This window comes from Macrobrachium rosenbergii, chromosome 2 (genome assembly GCF_040412425.1).
Source record: "Macrobrachium rosenbergii isolate ZJJX-2024 chromosome 2, ASM4041242v1, whole genome shotgun sequence".
NCBI classification, from domain to species: Eukaryota; Metazoa; Arthropoda; class Malacostraca; order Decapoda; family Palaemonidae; genus Macrobrachium; species Macrobrachium rosenbergii.
The window spans coordinates 73,551,244-73,570,536 of record NC_089742.1 but is presented as its reverse complement, the minus strand read 5'-3'; the positions used below and the strand labels follow the sequence as shown (position 1 = coordinate 73,570,536).

Here is a 19,293-nt window from a genome sequence, read left to right as displayed (position 1 = left end):
TTAGAAAGCTAAAATTTCTGAGTTTTATCGTCAAGAACTGCGTGCTTCTCGACACAATTTCAGAACGCGTTCGTTTATGGTAACGATGCTTTTCAAATACACTAAAAGCGTTTCTTCTCTTAAACCAAGCAGCAAAAAGTCGAATAAAAATCCACGAGTTTTTCATAATGGTACTTCAAAAGACAGTTATGCTAGCGGTACGTTGTTAAGTCATCAAAACAAGTGCAATAATGAGCTTCTGGGGAAAGTTGACATGTCACGAATGGAAACAGCCGATGTGATTACTCGTGCAGCTACGGGGAATTATCCTAGGATGAATCGATGCGTTCAAAATAAGGTTCCAGGGTTTGACACTGTCATTCTGTTGAATGTTTAATCATTACCGAGCGCATCGCATACTGAAAATCAGTTTACCTTTCATTTTAATTCTGAAGGATAACTAACACCTGTACAGTTTTGTGATTGCTGTTCAAATTATAGTGTTGAGCATGCGCTAAATGTACCGTCAGTCTTTCCAGTTCGTTGAGAGAGATGAAGCCATCAAAATTAGAAGAGTCATCACAGTTCATGATATCTTTAAAGTAAAATACTTTTGTACATTTTCATACCGCAATGGAAGACGAATAAAAAGACTGGTATTATTTTATTAAGAAAGCTGACATCATTCGTATTTATGCTTACCTTTGGTAATGAAAAATATGTTGAGCGTGGATATCATGTTGAAGGTACATCGAAGAATCATTACGTATCTACATAGTTCTCCGAATGTTTTTATCAGAATTTTTTATGTTGAAATTTAGTCATTATTGCTCATTAAATTCTCCCAATGAACAGTCTGATTCGGCTTCTCATTATCTTCGCTGTCTTTCATATTATTCCAAGTAAATTTAGTCGAGGCAAATACCAATAAACTTTGGTCGTTTAGCGGCAAAATTGCCGAGGCGAACGAAAAACGATAAAGGGTGTAATTCACCGCCATCTTCATCATCATTATTACCTGGTATGATGTGTGAGAATATAAATCAAAATAGCGCATGTGTGAATCTCAGCCCTCTAGCGGTAAGAACGCTAAACTCCTTCCCCACCAGATAAACAGCTGACTGAACGTCGTCTGCTGCAGTGTCATTTGTGTGGTGTTAGGAGTAGGACGGGTTGTCATCCAATCCTCGAAGGGCAGGTTCAAGTTTGACGCTCTGACGGTGTGCCCATTTTGCCATGTGACATGTTGAAGTCACCTGTGAAGGATAAAACTTGGTAAGTCGGCATATGGCCTCCTTTGACCTTATCAGTAGTAGAAATAACGTTAAGTAGACGTTGGTGTACATAGCTCATTTCTAGCGTTGACCAGATTCAGGCATTCAGTGAGGGGAATTTAGTCGGGGAAAAGGGTGTTATGGAGTTGGGGGCGGGGGATAGGGGGGAAGGACGGTTGGATGTGGATGAAGAGGAAAGAGGATGTTAAAACACACAACGGTTGAATGTGAATTTCTCCTGGGAAATCGTTCACAGCAAACTCATAAATCAGGTTTTGAAAGTAGGAGAGTTGAAACTCGATGACGGTTGAGGACTGAGATCGGCCTGCTGAGGTTTATACGAAAGATGAGACTAAGGCCTCGCCACAAGGTCAAACACCGTCAATTAGGGTCATTATTATTCTTTTTATTGCAAATTATGTGTGTTTGTGCAGGTTGGTGTCAGCACTGAATAAACTGCTTTGGTTCAAGTATCTGGGGTTAGGCTAATCAAATTCATCCAAGGTACGATTAAATAAACTATACTTTTAAGTTGAGAATGACTAATCAGAAATTGTTATTTTAATCATCAGGATACCAAGTTTATATTTTTTATATAATTGATCCGTAAAATGTATCAAGATGTTATATAAGTTTTCTTTGTGTCACAACCATTATTTGAGTGCACGGAACCTTCGAATCTGTATTGAAGTTTTTAATGTGACATTTCTTATTCCTTACAATCGGTATATGTTCACATATCTAATGTAAGTAGTTTCCCAGAAGTGGATCATGAAATGCGGTGAGAAGTATCCTCAAAATTATGTATATCAAACAACGCAACTAGCTCGGCAGCTTTTGTGCTGAGCAGAAAACTATCATCATTTTAATAGTTGTGCATGGAAATTTTCACAGTCGGTCGATTTTTGGCAACGAACGCCAAGAAAACACTTTGAAGGTTCTTTCATTTTTGTTGCGGTATTATTCTCATCGTGCAGCCTTTCTCGCTTGTGCACGTCTTATGGATTCACAACATTCGAATCTCTACTTCAGGACGGGGTCTTTTGAGAAGCTGAAACACCGTCATGATTTATTTTAAATATAGCGAGTCACGTCTAAAGTGATGCTTTAAATATTCGATCATATATATGTGTATACGTATATACAGTATATATATATATATATATATATATATATATATATATATATATATATATATATGTATACTTATATATGTATATACATATATATACAGTACATATATATGTATATACATAAATGTATTTATTTCATTAATATTAATACAACTCTTTTCAGAAAACGATGTATGCCTAAACAAATTTCGGCATTAATTTGTATGAAAAAAGCTACTTGATTATAAAACCCCTTGTCTCTCTCTCATAATATATATATATATATATATATATATATATATATATATATATATATATATATAGTTTATTTTATATATAATATATATATTTGCATATTTATTTGTAATATATATATATATATATATTTATATATGTTTGTATATAAGATATGTATATATATGTATATATATACAAGTATTCCATTAATATAATATTTTTGGGTCTAGGAAACACCTGCACCCAAGGGAAATTACCGTATTTTGCAGTTTCGAAGACGCTATTTTTTCTTTCCAAAAATAAGTCTCGGAAATTTACAATGAGTCCTAGAGGCCGAATGTCTAAGTTTTTTGAAGGCCTATCCTAACCCCAGATGAAGGTTGCCAAACATCAATGAGAATGACTGTATGTGACCTTTGAGTGAAGTTTATAAATTACGTATTCTTAAAAAAGTGAATAAACAAAAGTATCATAAAAACAGATAATACATAGATTTCTCGGCAGATTATAGGGTGCTACTTTGGCTTGTTATTTACGCGTTACCTATTACGAGGTGCTAGTACTAAACATGGCGGAAGCTCCTTGGGGCACCGTGTTTAGTACTAGCCCCTCGGGGTCAAAGTATTATATACACCCATTTCTATATGGTGAGGTCGACAAATTATATTGATAAACATTTTTTTTCGTGCGGCCGTTTACTTTTACCATACGGTGTTTAGTACTAGCACCTCGGAGTAGGTGACGCATAGTTAACAAGCCAAAGTAGCACCGATTACAGTAAAGTCATCGAGCTATAACATTATTTTCACTCTGCTCAGAAGACTCTGACTTGGGAACCTTATTCACCGACAAAAATAGATTTACGACACGTTAAAAGGGTTTGGCTGTCAATCTTACTATAGCCTAGGAAGACAGTCGTAATCACACACTCATTAACCATTTGTTTTGGAATGTTTTAGTGTAGGTGCATTCATTCCGTGAGCACCTACCTATCTCTTGGCTGTGTAAACCATTAGTGTCAACTGACCATATCTACATGTTGTAAAAGAAAAATGCAGCCTGTAGGCCATGTGGGCATCGGGATCTAGACGTGCATATGTGTATATATACTGTATATATATATATATATATATATATATATATATATATATATATATATATATATATATATAAATATATCATTAAGTCCACGTCGGAAGGTGAGTGAAAACCAGGACTTTGAACAAGTACTTTCGTAGTTTATTCTGCATTATCAACTTCGAAAGTACTTGTTCAAAGTCCCAGTTTTCACTCACCTTCCGACGTGGGCTTAGTGGTATTCTTAAGCACGCGTTCCTTCGCGCTGTATTGGATATATATATATATATATATATATATATATATATATATATATATATATATATATATATATATATATATATATATATATATATATATATATATATATATATGTGTGTGTGTGTGTGTGTGTGTATATATATATATGCATGCACGTCAGTGGATTTTAACCACCAAAAAGCTGTACGAAGTGTTCTGTTTGTAAAAAATTAATGTGCTACGAGACTACTGCACATAAGATCAACCGATTCGGAGGAGCAATAGAGGAAATAGGGTTTCCTAAGTGTTGGTTGGTTGAAATGTATTGACCAATAAGAGAAAACATGCGGCCAGGCGCTCTTCGCTGCAAGGAGGACATGTTGATGAAACCTTCCAGGAAATTTGTGGAACAATTAGGACACCAGGGGAAAAAGGTTCAGATACTATTAGGGCGAAGGAGCTCTTGAAAAGTGATGTACTTGTATGAGAATCGTATTCTTTTCCTCAGTGTTGACATTACTTTCTCTTGATCAGTGTTGGCATCACTCAATTTACACGTTGCCGAGGGTTTCTCAGACTACGCATTTTGAACTGGGAAATGACTCGAGGAAAATAACAAGCTCTGAGACCGTAAACAAGTCGGTTGTATGAGTCCTTGGCGTATTGAATGTGTGTATGAATATTAAGCGTGCAATTGTGTGTAGAAGATATATTGCCTGCATGCATATGAAACAATGCTTACAAGCCTACGTTTGAACATGAATAAAGATAGTCATGTGAGAGCTCCATGTATTATACAGTATTACTACTATTGAATGAATACGGTTTTCCAGAGATTATATATATATATATATATATATATATATATATATATATATATATATATATATATATATATATATAATTTAGAAAGAAATTGTTGATCAACAAGAAAAAATTGTCGTATGAAGAAAATTTTTAAATACAGTATATAAGCAAAATATACTATGAGATATATTCTGATTCAACGTACAGTTTGCTTATATACAGTAATTATAAATTTTCTTCATATGGCGTAAATTTTTCGTGATGAATAACTTTTATCTCACTTGTATGCATATTTTTTCGCATTTTTGCTTAAAACCTACACGAAAATACATGCTAAAAGTTGTTCTGCTGTGTATGGAAATTCCCTTCAGCTCTGGGAGTGGTCTCTCTCTTTAAATATATGTATATGTATATATATATATATATATATATATATATATATATATATATATATATATATATATATATATATATATATATAGATATATCGAAAATAATGTTCAAAGTACCGTCTTAAGTACTACACACTGAGCCTCTAGTAACTACGGCGTGAAGATTTAACGCCCCTTCCCCACCACAGCTCACCCCCAATTTCACCTGTGTACTGGTAGACGCGAAACCAAGCCTCCTTGCTCGAAACAGACCGAATGGGGATCGAGTCCTCCTAGCTACCGAAGGTGAATGTCTTCAGTCATTCCCTGTTTGGATAAGAGCCTTGTAGCGTTGTTGTCCATTGAATATTTTTAGCACAAATATTACAAATATTACATATATATATATATATATATATATATATATATATATATATATATATATATATATATATATCTTTAAATTGATAACATCAACATAAAATGCAAATTCTTCTCGCTGGTTTACTATAGACCTACAAGTTCGGGTTGAATTAAATGTACTTATGGTTTAATTCTGAGAAAAGAGAAAAGAAAATATTCAACCGGGCAAAATATACCGTCATTGTATAAACTAACGATAAAAGCAGATTTTTTACCGTAAAGATTCTTCGAAATAAGTGTTCTCTCTCTAATCCGAAACACGATCATACGATTTGGCAGTTTAATTTAAATCATAAATTTTACCTACGGTTACCTCACAATGTGATGAGTTTCTCCTGTGATGTCCTTTACGAAAAATCTGTCGATCGGAATCGCCGTGGTTTAGACCTTCTAGAACTGCCTAAATCACCAATATCTGCTGGCACCTACTCAGCCCGTATCGAGGAAATTGGGGAATTTAGCAGCACATAGCGGCACCTTTACTTTCGGTGTTCCATCACCCGGGTGTGAATTCACACTGATGAAGGCACTTTATCAGAATGTGTCGGGTTTTGTAATTCGTCCCAACACTTAACAGAAATAGAAATTTTTGAGCGATGTTGATGGATGGCTGTGGATATTCGGGTACTGCTGCTTTCATTTCTACGAGAGGGTTGACACCGTAGTGGGGTTATGCCGTCAGTGCACCTCATGCGGTGCACTGTAGGCATTACTTAAGGTTCTTTGCAGCGTGCCTTCGGCCTCTAGCTGCAACTCCTTTCGTTCCTTTTACTATACCTCTTTTCATATTCTCTTTCTTCCATCTTACTTTCCACCCTCTCCTGACAATTGATTCATAGTGCAACTGCGAGGTTTTCCTCCTGCTACGCCTTTCAAACTTTTATGCCACTTTCCGTTTCAGCGCTGAATGATCTCATTGGTCCCAGTGCTTGGCCTTTGGTCGAAATTCTATATTCAATTCAGTTCACGAGAGGGCTGAGGCTGTTTTGTTCTTAAACGCTGTCATAAGCTACAGGGTATCCTGTATCCGTTCGAGAAGGCTCGCTTTTCCAGAATATATTTGTCGTCTTTTTACTTGAATACACTGTCCTGCGGTTATTAGGTTTGAAGAGAGTAAAGTGAGTTCGAAGAAAGAATTGGTGAAATTGCGTGACTGGACTTGTAAGTGCACTTGTTGATTTTATTAACCACGATATCCAATTTCTTGTTGGTGTATGAATTCCTCTAAACTTCACTTTCAGCTATATTTTTCAGAAAGATATGTCCCTGCGATTATTCACAATTAAATTTTTATTTTGTCGCTGAAATACCTCTCCATAAATGCCTACTCATTTTGACTGAATGAGCAACGTAATTTGTTTCGTAGGTTTATTTCTAAGAGTTTTATTAAAAGCGTTATACACGAGAATAATGAACCGTTGTTCACAACTCTTAACATGAAATAAAGAAATTCTGCAAATGGATTCAGAAATTGAAACATGAAACCACTGTGATACAGAGTAGTTGCACACACATCATTGCTGTATACACACTGTCACTTTGGGGGTCCACGTTGGGCGAATCCCTCGCGGTAGGTCCGGGCATGGCACCTTAGGATAGTTTAGATTAAGGGAATTTTAGGTTAGGGTACATCCCTATTGAAATAGGTCTTAGATTTGCTTGTAAGCAGACTGCAACCTGGGGAAATGACATGCACAACTCTCAGGCAGTTTTACAGAAGCCACCTCTAAATGGCTTGATCAGAGACACTGCAATTGCTCACTAGGAGGATGGCTGTATGAGGGTTGTGGTTGCTGAAGCAGCGAGCTTTGCATTGCAGCAGCTTTCTCTGAATGTTCGGGTGTCTTCAGACTTCTCTCTTCTCCTCCAGCAGAAGACAATGGAAGATCCAGTCTTGTGAACTCTCATGGAGAATCATCCTGATCTGTGAAATTTTCCTTAATAATTTTCGTTTTTTTTTTATATTTTTGGTTAATCTTTAATTTTTTTATAGTACTCAGCTACAGGGTGCCTCAAAAAAAAAAAAAAAAACAGGAAATTTGGTACAGTTTATATAATTGCTGGAAACAAAACAGTTGTTGTTAACAGAAACATTGTTAAAACAGAACAAGAACGCAAATGTTAGATGTGGTGTTCAAAATGCTTTCCGTGGGCAGCTGCACAACAACGTAGACGGTCTAGCCAACTTCCAGAGGGCGACTTCTAGCGGGATATTGTTCCAAGCTTTCATCAACAGAGTTTTTAAGGATTGTGTGTCTGTGACCTCTCTCCTCTGCAATTGAAGTTGTTGTAACAGTAAACCCACATGATAAAATCCATTACGTTGAGATCTGGACTTTTTGAGGGCCAGTCGTTAGGTTCAATGAAGTCAAGAGTGTTGGCTCTGAGCCAGGCAACAGTGTGTAAAATGCATAATGTGAATCTGAAATGCCCTTTTTGCGAGGGGGCCACCCTGTATATATGACGGAGTGTAGTTCCTTTGTAAAACTGGTAAGCTTTAAAGAAGCAATGAGTTAATGGCTGAAATAGCTGTCAGCGTTGAAGAAATTTAGCAACATGTCGGTAATTTTTGTCTTTTCCATCAGTTTCACCCTTAAAGTTAAGAAGAGCTTTAGGAAATTAAAAGTGTCGTCTTAAAGTAATAGGTGTCACATGTGCATTGGTATTCTTTAGCAGTCACTTCTGTTGGTTTTGCATTTGTCCCCAGTCAGTATAGATTATTCTAAAGCTTAATTATGTAGTCCAAATGTTGCAGTTTTTTTCCCAATAATAAATGTTAACGATTTTCCGACAGCAACAGGATAGTTCATTTTCAGTGTCACCAGACAGTGGTGGTGATGCTTCATAAGTCGAATTGCCCATGTTTGTAACTGACAGTCTCTCGGCTAGTCTTGACAGGACTGACAGTCTCTTGTTGCTGTTCTTTTTTTTTTGCCTTCTGCGTTTTTTGTTTATCAGTATAATTTGTGCAGCTTTTGTGCCAAATTGTCAAGCATCGCTTACCACCATTGCCAAAACTACAACGTACCATATCATCTGTAACTACAAGCTTAAGGTTTTAATTATTTTCAGGACTACTTCTCAGTTACTTTGATAATGCTGTTCACATTTTTAAACTCTTTGACAAGTAGAACACGTAGAACAGAGATTCAGTGCAACGTAATTGTTTAATGTGTAAAATCTATATACTGAGCAAACACTGTGGTGTAGGCTATGCCCGACTATTTCAGCCATTTAGGCGATTGCCTTGACATTCAAGAACATCGTACAATAATACCAAAGATACGAAAGAATCTGACTTTGCAACAGTCTTTTGCAAAGTATCTTGAAAGAACTCGAAACCATATTCTTCCTCAGGCAGTTGTCTGAATTCAAAACTTATATTTTAGAAAAACACGTGGATGAGAAAATGGCAGATTTGAGCCTTCCAAGATGATTACCTGCAACTGTCCCAGAATCGCATAAGTTAATATCTGGACATATGTTTGAAATACTTGTCCCAAAAAATTCGAAGAAAAAAGGGGTACCTTGCAACAAATTATACTGAAAAGATATGCTTGTTGAATGGTTTTGAATAAGGTACACGACACCCATTACGATTTTTCGTAACATAAGGTGTGTGTAGCATGTTTTCTGGATAAATTTACTTGTTATGGCTTAAGGAAGTTGTATATCAAGGTGACGTTTAGTGCCTGATAAAAAAAATTGCCTTAGCATGTGTGCTCTTGTTCATCATGAATTGGTTCCAAATTTACTTTGAATGAATCCTGGATTTTTAGTTTTCTGTAAAAGAAAACTAATGAGATGGCTTTGTCTGTCCTTCCACACTTTTTCTGTCCTCCCTCAGATCTTAAAAACCACTGAGGCTAGAGGGCTGCAAATTGATATGTTGATCATCCACCCTCCAATCATTAAACATACCAGATTACAGCTCTCTAGCATTAGTAGTTTTTATTTTATTTAAGGTTAAAGTTAGCCGTGGTCGTGCGTCTGGTAACGCTATAGGACAGGCCACCACGGGACCGTGGCTGAAAGTCATGGGCCGCGGCTCATACAGCACTATACACTGTACAGAAAACTCGATTGCGCCGAAGAAACCTCGGCACATTTTCTACTTGTTTTCCTAAGTTCTCATTGGGTTTTCATGAACTTTCTAATGTTTTCATATGGACTTATCCTTTTCCCTGTTCTGTAAACCAGCTTCTTTTGATATAAGTATTTTGTGCTCATTACTTATTTCAAGCTGCTTTTAGAATTATTTCATGGACTGCAGGACATACTGTTGTTTTTTTTATATATTTATTTTCGGTAGAGGATTCCGACTTAATTTCCTAATTTAACATTCTAGATGCCAACGCATAAATACAAAAGGGTGTGAAAGTAATACATTTCTTTTTATCATAGCAATAAGATTTGCCTACTACGCCTTACCTGATTGTACAAGACTCCCTAGAACACCAAGCATTCGGTTCATACGTTATTCCATTTGCCACCTTTAGATAACGAATCAGAGCAGCCGCAGGAAGATAAGTTGGGGAATTTAATCTTGAGTAATACTACCCAAATCATAATCAGTGTTAATTAAATTTATATCGAACTGTAATCTCTTTCGCAAAAACAGCGGTTTTAAGCCTAGGAACTCCGACAGTCATTGACCCTAGACTTCCAGTTATGTACGTATTGAAATCGCTTGCAGTTACTTGAACAGCTGTCTTCCTTTAATATCTGGACAGAATGCTGGACAGATTTCTTTTTAATGAAAAAGAATGGTGGATAGTGTGTCATGATTTAATTAGATACTTAGACTTGCAGACTGATTTTTTTTTCAAAAGCTTTTCATAGCTTTTAGAGTAACTACCGGCAATAACCACTAAAACTAATGGATCGTCATATGCGTTAACTTGCACAGCTTATAACAGAAGGCAGTAGTGTTCGAAAAATGGTCAGTAAGTTGGCTATGGTTTCTAGCTTGTGGGTGTCAGCAGTGGTCATGACTTTGATGCATGAAGGCTCACTGTATAGAGATAATTACTTTTTGAGACTGCAGACACAAACAGTTAGATGTATTGAGAAAGAGAGTTGGTAAAACAACCTGGATATTTGTTGTTCCGCTTTGGACATGATATTGCATCAACACCAAGGTAAATTGGATCAGGGTATGTAGTGCCTAGACTCAGGTTAAATAACTGCTCCTTGGCGATTTCGAGTCACGAACACAATTATCAATAATGGGAAGAAATTCGGTTCTGTTGCACAGGAAGTGTACATTACGAGTGGCATATAGAACATGGAATCTATCCAAAATTCAGCAGTTATACCATCACATATACAATGGATGCACCTTTGATTAGACATTTTCCTTTTACTGAATACATTTGATTTTATGACACTTTCGTAAATGTAGCACCCATACTACAGCACACACGTTAAAAATATGTACGTATTCAAAATTATACCATTTTCCTAAGCAGGGGAGGGCGCCAGAGAAAGAAAACACAGAACAGTCACTACCAAACTTGCTTTAATAGCTGAATTATGGATGAGCACCATACAGAAATTTCTACTGCAGTAGCTGCTTCATACACCTATGCAGCACCACGTCGAACCCCCCAATCCTTATCTTGCAAGCATTCTTGCTCATCCTGGATATTAAGGGCCATCCTTGTCGAGTACCTCTTTCTTGCGGTGTAAACAACCCTTGCGGGCTCTCTCTCTGCTATTTAAGACATCCGACTGATACATTCCTCGCAAGATTATCTCCCTTTTACTCTTCCCATATGACTAAACCATCTTAAAACGTTCTCATCAGTCTTTTCACCTATTCCAGCTTTTTTACTGGTTCGAGATATCTCCATGTTTTCTACCATTTCTGTTCTTTTTGGGTCCCGTAAACCTCACAGTTAATTCTTCTCAACTGCTCCAACCTTTTTCTCATCTTTTCATTTGGCATCCTAATTACACTTTCATAAAGGAGAGTTGTCACAGTAGTCCTCTCTCATACCTCACATGGGCATTGTGCAATTTGCACAAAGGGATATATATATATATATATATATATATATATATATATATATATATATATATATATATATATATATATATATACACTGTATATATATACAAACACATATATATATATATATATATATATATATATATATATATTTATATATATATATATATATATATATATATATATATATATATATATATTTATATATATATATATATATATATATATATATATATATATATATATATATGCTGTATATATATATACCATATATATATTTACACATATACACACATACATACATAGATTTCTTCATTCAAATATTAAGCCACAAATATCGTCTGATATCCATTTCACTATTATCTTGGGAATAACTTACACCCAAGGAGAATTATAACTAACAAGAGCTTCGTCACCAGTGGGACTGAAACCGCTGCCTACCTTAGCAACAACGATGCATGGTGACTTTTGACCAACCAGCTGTCAAGAGTGATATCGACTCTGCTGGTCGAATTCTACTTTCCAGTAGGATAGCTGATAGGTAAGCTTGTAACACTGATGGTTCATGTTCAAAAGTTACAGTAAATCGTTGTTTCTCAACCAGGCAGTTAAAAAGTCAAGTATATCTTAGTTTAACCAGACCACTGAGCTGATTAACAGCTCTCCTAGAGAGGGCTGGCCCGAAGGATTAGACTTATTTTTACGTGGCTAAGAACCAATTCGTTACCTAGCAACGGGACCTACAGCTTATTGTGGAATCCGAACCACATTATAGCGAGAAATGAATTTCTATCACCAGAAACAAATTCCTCTTGTTCTTCACTGGCCGGTCGGAGATTCGAACTCGCGACCAACAGAGTGGTAGCTGAGAACGATACCCGCTCACCCACCGAGGAACTCAACCAGGCAGTGGTTCGATACCTACTAGTAACGAAGCACTTATCAATTAAAATTCCCCTTGGATGTAAGTTTTTCCCGAGGTATAGTGAACTGGACATGAAACGATGTTTGTGGCTCAACATTTGCGAACGTAAAAATTGTCACAATGTATTTAAGAGAAATTCATAAACACACACACACACACACGCACATATATATATATGTGTGTGTGTGTGTGTGTGTGTATTTTTATATATAGATGTATATAGTACGTAAATTTTTATATTTATATAATCAATACATTTCAGCCATACAGTATGTAGCTTGCAGAGGAAGCAAGCTTTCCTATTCTTTGCAAGTCTTTTTGGAATGAGGCTGCTTACCCCAAGACCTGGGGGCATCACAGCCAGTTTAAGGTCAGGGTCATGAGAAGGATAATTGGCAACAGTGCCACACCTACAAATCGTAACGAATGTGTTCAATTACGAGTCTACTGCGTCTGAACTTGTCAGCAGCCTCGTAATACGGAATGGATGCTAGGACAGTTCGTCCCTGGTCTATTCGTCGTCGATTAATTTGTCCCCGGAAAATAGTGCCGTCAGTGCATCTCGTGCGGTGCACTCTAGGGATTACTAGAGGTTTTTTGCAGAGTGCCTTCGGCCCCTAGCTGCAACCCCTTTCGTTTCTTTTACTGCACCTCCTTTCATATTCTCTTTCTTCCATCTTACTTTCCACCCTCTCCTAACAATTGATTCATAGTGCAATTGCGAGGTTTTCCTTCTTGTGCACCTTTTAAACCTTTTACTGTCAGTTTCAGTTTTAGCGCTGAATGACCTCACAGGTCCCAGTGCTTGGCCTTTGGTCTAAATTCTGTATTCAATCCCTGGACAATTCGTCGTTGGTCACTTCGTCGCCAGGTCAATTCATCGTCAGGTAATTCCTCCCCAAGACACGGAAATGAAGGAGAAAATACCGTAAATGCAATTTTCGGGCAAAAGTTTTGAACAATCACTTTAGAACTAAAATTTTCGCTGGACAGTTGTAGATAGGAAAATTTTTTTTAGAAAAAATAACAGCAAATCGAGTTAGATTTGTTCAGTACGTCTACTGACCAACATGGCTACCTACAAGACCATAACTTTAAGAGAAGGGAAAAAACAAAGTGGTCGATCAAGGAAATTATATATACACAAAAAATAAACAATGCTGATGGGTCTACGATGTACTGGAGATGCGAAAAACATGCGTGCAAGGCGAGACTTCTTACAGATGAAGACTATAAAGAGCTTAAGAAAATTGGGATCCATAATCACGCTTCAACTGCTGCAGATGTAAATGCAAGGATCACGGTTTCAAATATTTAGTTGTCGCTAGTGAAGTTGACAATTTAAATGACTGTACATTGTCGAAAATACCTCCGTTTGCACAGCTTAATAGGAATATTAGACATTGCAGGCAAGCTGATTCCAGCTATCCCTCTACCCCACTTACAAATGTTGGGTTTTCCATTCCGAGTGAATACTCCTGCCTTGACAATGATGAAAAGTTTTTGCAATATGACAGTGGGATGGAAGATTCAAAGCGAATATTAATATTTGCAAGTGACGAAGCACTTCGACAGTTAAAACAATACCAAGAACTGGGCGGCAGATGGAACATTCAAGTGCTGCTCTAGCCTATTTTTTCAGTTATATGTAGTGCACATTCAATTAATATTTTGAATGTCCCACGATTGTTCGCATTGCTCTCTGACAAAAGTTAAAACACATGCAGTAGACTTTTTGGCAAAATGAATGAATTACTGCAGAATGATGGTCCTGAAAATATAACTTATGGATTTCGAAAAAGCAGCCCATAATGGATTTCTGGAATCGTTTCCTGGGTCGATTTTGTCATGCTGCCTGTTTCATTTAGGACAAAAACGTGTACAAGCATATTGTCCAAGGAGGACTGAAATGCAGATATCACGAAGACAATAGTTTTAATAATAAAAAAATGCGCTGTTTTGTTGCATTTGCCTTCCTGCCGGTTGATGATGTTATAGATGGATATGAACAACTTGCAGAAGATGATGATGATGATATTCCACAGTCTGTTGCATTCTATTTTGAAAATAATGATATTGGACCACCTAGAGGAAGAGGACAAATGACGCGACGCCTTGAACCTCCCTTTCCATTAACTATATGGAATGTATGGGATCGATGTTTGTTGGGCATTGCCTATTACAAATAAAGCCTTCCACGGCGCGCTGAAACACACAGTGAATATTAGCTATCCAAATATTTGGAAACTCATTGATGTGCTTAAATGTGAGGAAAGGTTTGCCAGTGCAAGTGCCAAATTGCAGAAATTTATCCGAAGAGAAAGAAAAAGTACAGAGATATGAACATACGTATAAAAAAATGTCATAGAAAAATATGGTTCAAGCCCAAAAATTAATTTTCTAAAAGCAATTGCTCACAATCTTAAATTTTATTTTTAATGTCTATAATGATCACTGGCTTCTTGATTTGAACGTTTTTAAATACAGATACATGTTTTTCCCTTTTTCTATCATCTCGACGAATTGACTGTCGATGAAATGACTTGACAACGAATTGACCAACGACGAACTTTCCGGGGGCAAATTAGCCGACAACGAATTTCCCGGGTCGAATTGACCGGACACCGCGGAATAGCACCGACCCCTGTGGAGAGATGTGGGAGTCGACCAACATACATAAAAGTTTAAATGTATCAAAGGGACATGTCAGGCCCTTAGCAATTGCCGTATAGGTCGCACCACTACCACTCTACGACGACAGCTGCAGGCTCACTGCAACCTAGGGACTGTATTCCAACATTAAGTAGACGCCTGTGACTGTAAACCAACACTGGAAGAATCACTGGAAGGCACAGAGATCGTGCTTAGAGATGCTTGATTTCAGAGATTGCAAATAGCAAAAGCCGTAAGAATAAACTAACAACGGCTTGCATTAAACATTCAAAGGAACACGGACTTCATCCTCCATTCTTCAAGGGAACCACAAGACATCTGTGAAAGTCCGGAGGGAGAAACGAGCAACGGAACACTCCTGAATACGGGAGAAGAAAAGTTAAGTATACCTTAGTTTAACCATACCATTGAGATAATTAGCAGCCATCCTAGGGCTGGCCCGAAGGATTAGACTTATTTTACGTGGCTAAGAACCAATTGGTTACCTAGCAACGGGACCTACAGCTTATTGTGGAATCCGAACCGCATTATACCGAGAAATTAATTTCTATGACCAGAAATAAAATCCTCTAATTCTTCATTGGCCGGTCGGAGAATCGAACGCGGGCCCAGGAGAGTGCTAGCCGAGTACGATATCGACCCATCCAATGAGGAGCCGGATACTGGAGAAAATACCGGTAGTGGAGCAAATCAAAACTATCGGCCAGGACGGAAATCACGCCCTTGTTTGCACGCCATTACATAGGGTGTGTCCTACCGAGCACCAGAAATGCCCATGCTACCGCACAGACTATGAGTGACAGATTGAGACCCGACGACCAATAGAAATTCATCATTTCAGTAAAGTCATACATTACGTTTCAAGATTAGCTCTTATGTCCGCATGTTGTAATAAATACTGCTTATGTAAATTTGCAATTTAATCCTGAAGATGTTGCCGATAAGAGAGGAAACGGGCCGTCGACTATAAGAATTAAAAGAAAGCAAACGTGAATAATCTTTCTTTATTCCCGAGAAGTTTACCTGTAGAGAAAATGAAGCTAAAACAGATTCAGTTTCTAGATAAAAAGGTAGTCTGCAAACAGTGCCGTAGATTTTAGTAGAAATTGCAAACGAGAGAAAATATGCCCAAATAGCATATATATATATATATATATATATATATATATATATATATATATATATATTATATATATATATATATATATATATATATATATATATATATATATATATATATATATATATATATATATATATATATATATATATATATATATATATATATATATAATTAGAAGAAAGCAGTTGTCGGAGCTGTCCAATCCGTGATCAATGATTTGCTCCTAATGAATGTGGTAAAAGGCAACATGACGTATGCAACGTTGAAATTGGACCTGTAGAGAAGAGAGAATGTAGCTGTCTTGTGACATTGAGAAGAGAATGGGAATCGAAAGATGAGGTAAGAAGTCAGCTGTTGAACAAATGATTAGCCAGTTTTGATACATGTTTGGAATTCTGCTTTCTCACTCAAGTTTCTCCGTCTTTCGGGTCCCTAGTCAATAGGATTGAATCTTAGGCAGTTCATTTCATTAATAACACAAAGATTCTCTCTCTCTCTCTCTCTCTCTCTCTCTCTCTCTCTCTCTCTCTCTCTCTCTCTCTCTCTGTTTAGGTACTGTTTCAGCTCTCTGGTTGCCGTTTCTCAAACCGTGGTTGTGTAATTCAATGATTATTTGCGCAGTTCAATCTTGAAACTGTTCATACCGTTTGTTTTTCGTTACAGATATAACCCTTAAGAAAGGGGCTGTTGACAAACACATTTTAAATCTTTCTCCCTTTTGTTATTTGCTTTGGCCATGGGCTGTAAACAGTTTCTGACTCCCCATCCCATTAACTCTTCCACATAGCACGACTAAAACAGCATTAGAAAACCTTCCCACACAAACCTCTATTGACATAGTGGTCAGTACGGCGTGCGTCCGACCTGCTTTTAGTTTTCTGTAAAAGAAAACTATTGAGTTGGCTATTTGTCAGTCCGTCCGCACTTTTTCTGTCCGCCCTCAGATCTTAATAACTACTAAGGCTAGAGGGCTGCAAATTGGTTGTTGATCATCCACCCTCCAATCATCAAACATACCAAACGGCAGCCCTCTAGCCTCTGTAGTTTTTAATATATTTAAGGTTAAAGTTAACCATGATCGTGCTTCTGGCACCGCTATAGGTGCCAAGAACACAGGCCACTACCGTCCGTGGCTGAAATTTTCATTGGCCGCTGCTGAGATTTTCGTGGGCTGTGGCTGAGAGTTTCATGCAGCATTATACGCTGCACAGAAAACTCGATTGCGTCGAAGAAAAATCGGCGCATTTTTACGTCTTTTTTTTTTTATTTTTTTTTTTTATTTTTAGCTAGTCATATTAGATACATTGGATAATTTTCTCCCAACTGCATATCTGCAGCCTCCCGGTAAGTTTCCTCTTGGGCAAGATTTGTGAAAATGGTAGTTGTCTTTTCCTCAAAAATGGCGGTCATGGTTCAAACTGTTGCTGAAAGGCGTCTAATTTGGCCCTCTTTCAAGAGATCTTTTTCACGAGAACTGCCACTAACGTCTGGGGAGCGTGGCTTGCTTTGCAGGATATTGGTCTTTCAGTCACTTTACTGCAAAATGTGGAATGGTCGTTCTTGCAGCATTGCTGATGTCAATTTACATAAGTATGACAGAGGACGTATCATTTCTTTAAATGGTTGTGCACAGTTACACTTTTTCTTATTGGTTTTCTGTAAAAGAAAACTATTTACATGGTTTTATCTGTCTCTCCGCACTTTTTCTGTCTGCCCTCAGATCTTAAAAACTACTGAAGCTAGAGGGCTGCAAATTGAAATGTTGATCATCCACCTTCCAATCATCAAACATACCAAATTGCAGCCCTCTAGCATCAGCAGTTTTAATTTTATACTAAAATGTTAGCCATGATCGTGCGTCTGGCACCGCCATAGGCGCCGAGAACACACCCCACCACCGGGCCGTGGCTGACTTTCATGGGCCACGGCTTATGCACTGTACAGAAAACTCGATTGCGCCCAAGAAACTTAGGTGCATCTTTTATTTGTTTATACTGTTTTTCATGCCTATATATATATTTATCTGTTTTGACGTTTTGTCTTATCCGTCAGCCGGCTTCAATTTTCTCTCATTTCGCAAATGTGTATTCCTTTCTATGCAAACGCCCCTCTGCAAGTTGATGGACTTTCAGGCTTCTTCCACTGAAATGTTTACTCGTTTTGTGCAATATAATATAATGATAATAATAATAATAATAATAATAATAATAATAATAATAATAATAATCAGAATTTTAATAATAGATCATATATATATACTGTGTGTGTGTATATATATATATATATATATATATATATATATATATATATATATATATATATATATATATATATATATGATCCATTATTAAAATTCTGATATTATTATTATTATTATTATTATTATTATTATTATTATTATTATTATTATTATTATTATTATTATTATTATTATTATTATCGTATCAAAGAAGTGAACATTATATACCAGGTGTTTCGAAATTAGAGGCCCCTCCTCCACAGAACAAATGGAAAGTTATGAAGTTTTCTGCTATAGCCTATCTACAAGTACATTATTTTAATTTTCTATTAAGCTAGTTTTCATTTTACATTTCTTGTATTTTCAGACTGAGTGACGGAGTTAGATACAGCCATGGCTAACGACTCGGAGGAAATCAGATGGATTGACTGAATCCGGGCTATAACCTTCAGAGAGGCCAAGGATGCTGGCGCATCCTTCATTTCATGTTCCTGGATAGCTAAATACACTAAAAGAGATGAATCCTTTGTTAAAAGAAACTGGAACAAAAATCCATATGACTGTCATCGTGAAAAGAGTGCGAATCTTGGAAGGCCTGAAGTCCTTTTTCAGGAGTCAAAAGACATCATAGCTGAGGCAGTGGGTAGACCAAGAAAGTCTATACGTAAATTGGCGCTTGAACTAGAAACAAAAAGGGGCAAGAAGAGAAGTTATAGTGCTGTATATTGTGAGTTGAAAGAATCTGGTATCAAGCTATTTCATGTTATCAGCAAGCCCAACATCACTTAGCAACAGAGAGA

At 36.9% G+C, this 19,293-nt stretch overlaps 1 protein-coding gene across 1 annotated transcript in view; it reads left to right on the top strand.

The window, feature by feature from the left end:
• The first annotated feature begins 1,100 nt into the window (after positions 1 to 1,100).
• The window catches only part of HPS4 (Hermansky-Pudlak syndrome 4 protein), a 363,238-nt gene continuing 345,045 nt past the window's right edge, over positions 1,101 to 19,293 (top strand). The window contains exon 1 of the mRNA XM_067120928.1: positions 1,101 to 1,254. Within this exon, the coding sequence (XP_066977029.1) occupies positions 1,223 to 1,254 (32 nt within the window). The 5' untranslated portion in view covers positions 1,101 to 1,222. The remainder of the gene's footprint in view (positions 1,255 to 19,293) is intronic.